This window comes from Nerophis ophidion, linkage group LG12 (assembly GCF_033978795.1).
Source record: "Nerophis ophidion isolate RoL-2023_Sa linkage group LG12, RoL_Noph_v1.0, whole genome shotgun sequence".
Taxonomy (NCBI): domain Eukaryota; kingdom Metazoa; phylum Chordata; class Actinopteri; order Syngnathiformes; family Syngnathidae; genus Nerophis; species Nerophis ophidion.
The window spans coordinates 66,280,318-66,288,088 of NC_084622.1; the positions used below are offsets into that span (position 1 = coordinate 66,280,318).

Here is a 7,771-nt window from a genome sequence, read left to right on the forward strand (position 1 = left end):
ACCAAATGATTGAAAAACAGATGCTATGATTGTTGTATTCCTGTTGAATCGGTGAGTGAAATCATATGCTTTTCTAATCACGGCTTTTGGAACATAATGTGGATTTTTTTGTTGAGTGCGTATGATCTATTACTGGTTCGAAGTAGTGAGGGTGAGATAGAATGATTGCAGCTCATTCGAACGTAACACATCTCACTTTTAACAGTGAATAAGTTATATTTACACTCCTCTAGAGCTTGGCTTTGTAAAATGTGGCACGGTGGACACAGTACCTCTAATACTTGAGTATAATTTCGGCATTTTTTATAATTACTTTTTCCTTTGGCATGACTGACATGATCTTAGCGGCTCACACTTCAAAAACCACTGGTCTGCAATGTTCAAGTGTCATATTAAGGTATTGACTGTACTGTTAACTCACGTTTCATGATGGTGACAAGGGTAGGGTACGTCAGCCAATTCCCGATACCCTGGAAATGATATTGCCACCAAACAATACCAATGTTTGGTACTTTGGTGTGTGTTCATGTGTTAACAAATGTTTGTTGTTTGATGATAGAATATAATTTATGGTTTTTAATACCAAACGTATAATGATAACTGTGCTGTATATCTTCTGAGTCTCATTTGCAAGTATTATACAGCAGTTGTAATTCCAAGACGTTAGGTGGCAGTAGTGTATAGATCAGGGGTCGGCAACCTTTACCACTCATAGAGCTATTTTGACCCGTTTCACAAAATGAAGAAAAGAATGGGAGCCACAAAACTCTTTAGAAATTTAAAATGAAATAACACTTCTTACAGAGTTTATTTTACTTCGTGCTATGTATAAACCATAGGTCTCAGACACGCGGCCCGCACCTTAATATAAAAATTTATTGATAGCGGGGCCTGCGAGTTTTATATGAATGCCGCTAGACAGCATCACACTTGCCAACCCTCCCGAATGTTCTGAGAGACTACCGAATGTCAGATGAACTATTCTCGCAAATGGATTTCCCTCGAATAACAATAAAAAGGGCATCCCATAAAGGCGCTGCCTTTGGCGCCTTCTACAACACGTTAAATCAGCTTGCCAGCCCAGTCACATGTTGTATGAGGCTTCTGCAGTCACACGCTAAAGATTGCAAAGCATACTTGTTTAACAGCCATACATGTTACACTGAGGGTGCCCCTTTAAACAACTTTAACACTGTTACTAATATGTGCCAGACTTTGAACCCACACCAAACAAGAATGACAAACACATTTCGGGAGAACATCGGCACTGTAACACAACATAAACACAAAAGAACAAATACCCAGAGTCCGATGCATCCCTACTCTTCCGGGCTACATTATACACCCCAGGCTAGCACCAAATCCCCCTAACCCCTCCGTGCGTCGGTTGAGGTGGGCAGGGTCAGGGGGGGCAGGGTTTGGTGCTAGCAGGGGTGTATAATGTAGCCCGGAAGAGTTAGGGATGCATGGGATTCTGGGTATTTGTTCTGTTTTGTTTATGTTGTGTTACAGTGCCGATGTTCTCCGGAAATGTGTTTGTCATTCTTGTTTGGTGTGGGTTCACAGTGTGGCGCATATTAGTAAGAGTGTTAAAGTTGTTTATATTACAACCCTCAGTGTAACCTGTATGGCTGTTGACTAACCAGCGTCGCAGTCTCTTCTGTTGTTAACAGAGGCTGAATATAAAATGTGATGACATGTTGTAGAGGGGGTTAAAGGCGTTGCCATCACTGCACACCCTCAATATTGAAGTCCAGGTGGAAATTGGAGAATGTTATTCCCGGGGGATTTCTGAGAGATGCACTAAAATCAGGAAACCTCCCGGAATAATCGTTGGGGTCGGCTATTTAGCAGCTGAGCCACATCAGAATGATCAAAGAGCCGCATGCGGCTCCGGGGCCGGGGGTTGCCGACCCCTGGTATAGATTTAAGTGTGTTGCTGAGCTCGGAAGTAGTCTTTGCCATTAATGTCCAAGTGTAGTCCTTTGCTGCACATTACAAAGTGTTTATGCTTTAAGTATTGTATTTATTACACACCTGCTGTTTAATTGTAATGTGCATCTTGTAGTTTTTATTACCACATTCGGAGGTGTGAAAATTGTTAGTGCTAATCGGTCGCATATACATTACAGTATGTGGCATACTTTCAAAGTAAGTTAGCTTTTAGCTTGCGCATTTAGAAAAGTGGAGTTTTACTGTGCCTTCGAGAGTTTTCCATTAGACATGCTTGCTTTAATGGCATTAAAAATCGTAACGTTACCTAGAGGTAGCCTGGCTGAGTTTGCTCTCAGTGCTTGAGTGTTTGCTTCCCCAGCAAGCGCTCCAGTTGGTGTCGAGTCTGAAAACGTGACGCCATGTGCTACAAAAGTATCTGCTATATAGTTGCACTGTTATTATTTTTGGTGAATTGTTACCCGGTAGTACCGACAAATTTTGGTCAGGTACCGAATTCGATACCAATCTCTAATGGTGACACTGACTTTAGAACAGATTCCATTTCCATTATTTCCTATGGGGAAAATACATTAACAATCCAAACAAATTAAAGGTCGGAATTATGTTCAAGGTTGGAGGTTCCATTGTATGTTATTTCACTTACAAAAAGTCCATGTTCATCATTTCATTCTTGCTCAGCTCGGTCTTCTATAATTGTCTTGACTGGGCTCACTGGCCCGTTAGCATGTAAGACCTTTAAGGGGTCATCACAGGAAGAGATGGTCTCCTTTGACACAGCTCCAGCCTGGTCCGTCTGTTCGGGCTGCAAGTGATCGGACTCTTTGTGGTCCTGCACGGAATGGGTGGGATGTATCTCAGGTCTCAAGGGATCTGACTCTGATCTCAACGGATCCGACGGGTTCACTTCCTCGCTCCTCCTCTGCCTCTTCACCAAGGGAGCTAGGAAGCGCTTTAGAAAAGATGGGTGAGAAGACTCCAGGGAAGAAATTGGGGGCTGACTTTCACGAGGAGAGTAAAAGCCAATGCGGTAGAAGAAACAATCCTTGCCTTCTTTTTGTCTCTGGTCAGAAAAAAAGACAACATTATATATAGAAAGAAGGGATGTAGCGGTAAACGGAATAATGATTAACTGTGGAAACATTCTGGACAGTAGTAATACCGTTTAATGTTTAATTATCGGAAAAGCGTCATTTATTGATGCATTTTAGGCGACATTGCTGACTTCCTTGAAATGTAGCAGCACCTCCGAAGCGCTTTTTGCAACGGTAGAAAACAAATCAACGACCTCGGTCTCGAGATTTGGACCTCGTTCTAGTGCAGTGGTTCTCAACCTTTTTTCAGTGATGTACCCCCCGTGAACATTTTTTTTAATCCAAGTACCCCCTAATCAGAGCAAAGCATTTTTGGTTGAAAAAAAGAGATAAAGAAGTAAAATACAGCACTATTTCATCAGTTTCTGATTTATTCAATTGTAGAACAGTGCAAAATATTGCTCATTTGTAGTGGTCTTTCTTGAACGTTTGGAAAAAAGAGATATAAAAATAACTAAAAACTTGTTGAAAAATAAACAAGTGAGATGTTTATAAATGCAGATTTCTCCACATAGAAATAATCATCAACTTAAAGTGTCCTCTTTGGGGATTGTAATAGAGATCCATCTGGATTTAGGAACTTGATTCTAAACATTTCTTCACAAAAAAATAAATCTTTAACATCAATATTTATGGAACATGTCCACAAAAATGAATATTGCAATTTTGCATTTCTTTTCACAGTTTATGAACTTACATTCATATTTTGTTGAAGTATTATTCAATTAATATATTTACAAAGGATTTTTGAATTGTTGCTATTATTACAATAGTCAAAAAAAATTTCACGTACCCCTTAGCATACCTGCAAGTACCCCCATTTGAGAACCACTGCTCTAGAGATTTAGCCCTCCTAGTAAACGGACAAAATCCGAAGTCTGAACGCATTGCTGAGGGTAAAATATGCAGGAAACAAGTCTCCGCGAAGGGAGGCAACCCTTCAAACATGATGAGCCAACTCCGGCAACCACCACCCTCAACTACACGTCGAGTGCAAGGTAAGTCAACTTGTAGCTGAATGCATGATGGAAAGTGTTTGAAAATGTCTGTCAAACGTTTTTATAGTTTGTCTTAATTAGGTATTAACTAAAGTTTCTTGTTATTGGGCTCTATTGATGAGAGTGAGTAGTGTGTGCACACGACACACACTGTACTTCTATTCATGTGTTTTGTGCTGTTAATGACTGCTGCTACTTTACGTTACTGTTAAAACACTGCAACGGTTAGTAGTGTGTCACTGTGTGTTTTGTCAGTCAGATGATTATAGTAATAATCAGCATCTAATAATAATAATAGTAATACATTTGCCTTTCACATTTTTACAGAGTTGGCGTGCAGCGGACAAGTTGGATGCCGCAGCTCCTGTACATCATCATCTACCAACATCATACCTGATGCCTTCCACAAGCAGCGGGTTTTGCTCCTTCGTCAACAATGGCAAAAGACCTCACTGCAGCGCTGTCACATCAGGTGCCGTTTTACACATTTTTTATGTATTTATGTTCTTTAGTTTCTGCCACATTACTGTGTTTATGTTGCTTATGTTGCTTTCATATGCACATTTAATTTCTACTTGAGGTACATGAAACACTTATCTTTGTTTCTTCTACAAAGTACATCATTTCAAATGTTAGTTGGTGTTTTAAAAAAAATAAAAAATTTGTGGAAATATTTCAGTATAAGTACTTTTTGAAAATTTTGAACACATTTGAAATTACCACGATAATAATGATAACCGTGATCATTTTGGTCCCAATAACTGTGATAACTGTTATAGAAAGGCTTACAAAAAAGCCTCTTTTACACAGAACTGCTCTAAGAGCAAGATAAGTAGCTTCGACTTGTGTGCCTTTTTACACAGAATGGCCACAACATTAATGCCCCGTGTTTACAAGGTGTGTCAGAAAATATATATTTCAAAGCCAAAGAAGTTTTTCCCTTCAAATAAATCCCTCTGTAGTCAAACACACTTTCCCAGACTTCCTTACCATGCCTTCATGGATTCCTTTAGGGTCCTCTGCAGCTTCTTGATGTCGTCTATGTCTTCTTGAGGACCCCTCTTCAGCTTGGGCAAGAAGTATAAAATAGCATAGAGCCAGGTAGAGATGTTATTCCGACTCTCAGTCAGGAACAGTAGGATGCATTGTGAGAAGATGGGTTGCCATGGTGAAGCAGCCACGTGTTGTCCTGCCACAACTCTCGCCTCTTATTGCACACTGAGCAAAAGAAACATGGCAGGTTCTCTTTGTAGACGTACTGGCTGATCATCTGGGCCTCTGGCAAGATGTCGCTGTGGACAATGCCCCACACATCAAGAGTCCTGCAGCTTTTCTGACACACCTCGTACAATACTTTTCACAGAGCCACAACTTCCATAGACTATGTACTGAAGGGTCGGATTTCCAATTCAGATTTTTTCGTCAAGACCTTTTTAGTAGCCGTTCGCATTACAAAAAGTGCGATTTCTAATGTGAATGCAGTCTGACCCGCACACTGTAATGTTCACGGAAGTAAAATGGCTTAAATTCCACTCGGTCTCATACTGGCGCATTTGTGGCAATTTCAAGGATTTTGTGCAATCAAAGTCAACACTTTCTGAACCAAAGTATTGCGCGTAGAAGATTAAGAAGGAAGAGGACAAGTATTTTGGCTCTAGCAGTTTTAAGGGATATTTGTCTTCGATGTCTGCTGGAAGAGCGTGTCTGGGCGAGCAGTCAAAGACAGTGGTAAAACGTTCATGGGAGTTCCTGAAGCGTATTATTTTCGCCTATTTTTCAACTATTTATTTTGTTACTGTGTACATTGCCCAATAATTATGACGCTTATCGCTTTTTGGTGATGTTCTGTTTGATGAATGCGGGCAGCTTCACATTCACGTCAAATTGCATTTATATCCCATTTATTTCTACATATGAAAGAGGCCTGGATCCGATTTGAAAAATGTGGTATTGTAGTGTTCACAAGGACATGAAAAAAATTGATACAGGTCGCATATGGGCAAAAAAAATCGCAGTTGACTTGCAGTGTGAACAAGGCCTTAAACTCAACAGGATGGGAGAAGTGAATCCACCCCAGTCGGGGTGTAGAGGAATGCTACCTCCGAAGTTGGGAGATGTTAGATGTCATCAGCCTGATGGCGCTTTTCACACTGATCAGCGACACGAGGGAGCAAAAGTTGGGGGGAAAGCCGGATTTGACAGGAAGTGTGAAAAGGGTGCACAAAAGTTACTCACTGAGTTGTACAGATCTCCCTTTGAGTCCATACACACAAACTGTTTTCTTCTCAAGTCAAATATGGACACAACATCGCTCCCGTTTGTCCTTACAGGCAAAATAACTGCAAGGAAGCAAAGCATGGACGTTCAGTTTGACAAAGTTGTGAGTTTGCTCACAAGTAAGGCAGAGCGAAAGTATTTCAGGCATAAGAAGAATGAAGTGTCAGTGGTTTTCCAGTCTTTGTTGACCAATGGAATATTTATACTTCAACACAATTAAAACTTTTTTTAAAAGATACAAATACAATTGCCTTTGATTATTAAAAATGTCATCAGCCAGAAATTCTTGTTAATAATTATAATTGTAGAATACAAAATGTGCTATTATATTTGACTTTGTCCATGAAAAAAACTCACTGAAAAAGTGTGTGAACTTCAATATAGTATTTTATGAAATTGTATTATAGAATTTAGATAGTCAGGAATTGTATCAATTAAATAACCAACGATATTTGAGTGCTTGACCTACATTGGATTGGTTTTGGCGTGTTTTATAGAATGTTTGAAGAACAGCAAAGCGGACCCTGCATTTTCATTTGTCTTTCTATTGGTAGAAGATGTTTGGGCACGTTGGGGTTCCATAAAACAAATCAAGAACGTGTCATGCAGCACACTCACCTAGAAAGTCCCCAAGAAAACGTTTCTTTGTGAAACCAGCACTGTAGTGATATGTCCTGACTGGCGTATCTGCAGGCCTCCTGGATCTCAAGCTGTTCAGCTCCTGGAACCTCCATTTACAATCCACCGGCATGGACACATGTAAGGCAATCAGGAGAAAAGGGTAGAAAGACGCTTGCATGGTCAGTCGGAAGTGTGGCGCTCCACTTACTGGAGCAGAACAAGCGCTCTTGGTTAGCGTGTGCGCCGCTCTCTGGAGGAGGAGAAAGTCCAGCGGGCCTATTTAAACAGAGGGTCGATGAACCAGCTAACTCATTTACCCAAATGACACAACGCCTGCTTGTTTGTCGGCCTTTGTGGAATTCCTGCAGGCTTTAACTGGCAGGATAAAAAGGAATGCCGTAGCCTCTTTGGACACTATAATGTATTATTTGCCTTGGCAGCAAAGCATAATCTGTAAAAGGGGGCAGGGATTTCCCTGATTTTAATGTTGTTAGTTGTATTTCAAATTTGATTTTTACATGACCATGGGCCTAATCTACTAAGATCCAAACACCACTCGCTGAACAGCATGTGCAGACAAAAAGATAGCAGGCGTGTTGTGTGTGATACACTAGTGATAACTGGTGCAAAACGCACTATTTAAATTAGGTTTCTTGCATGTTTTCCGCACATGCAAGCTTCCACCATGGAGACACTCATTTACTGCACATTTATGTTATGTGACATTTTGCCGTTTTCTAACATGCGGAGGCATTTTAGAAGCAGTCCTGAATTGCATGTACAGCACAACCCACTTTTTTAGGGCACGGAAGGTGCCTTCATTGAAGA

The 7,771-nt window shown here is 40.6% G+C and overlaps 1 protein-coding gene across 1 annotated transcript; it reads right to left on the reverse strand.

The window, feature by feature from the left end:
* Window positions 1-1,533: 1,533 nt before the first annotated feature.
* Window positions 1,534-7,287, reverse strand: LOC133563719 (uncharacterized). Its single transcript, XM_061918013.1, has 3 exons — window positions 6,941-7,287; window positions 6,281-6,384; window positions 1,534-3,016 (listed from the first exon to the last, which is right to left on the reverse strand). Exons 1-3 carry the CDS (start codon window positions 7,119-7,121, stop codon window positions 2,621-2,623), a joined length of 681 nt encoding a protein of 226 aa, XP_061773997.1. The 5' UTR covers window positions 7,122-7,287; the 3' UTR covers window positions 1,534-2,620.
* Between the last annotated feature and the right edge of the window lie 484 nt (window positions 7,288-7,771).

What these genes read in the sequence shown, in the direction of transcription:
- LOC133563719 (XM_061918013.1), bottom strand. Translation starts at nt 7,121, where the DNA reads ATGCAAGCGTCTTTCTACCCTTTTCTCCTGATTGCCTTACATGTGTCC. An exon ending in TTTTCTTGGGGACTTTCTAG is followed by an intron (nt 6,385 to 6,940) that starts GTGAGTGTGCTG and finishes GCTTCCTTGCAG; the next exon opens with TTATTTTGCCTGTAAGGACA. An exon ending in AGGGAGATCTGTACAACTCA is followed by an intron (nt 3,017 to 6,280) that starts GTGAGTAACTTT and finishes TTTTCTGACCAG; the next exon opens with AGACAAAAAGAAGGCAAGGA.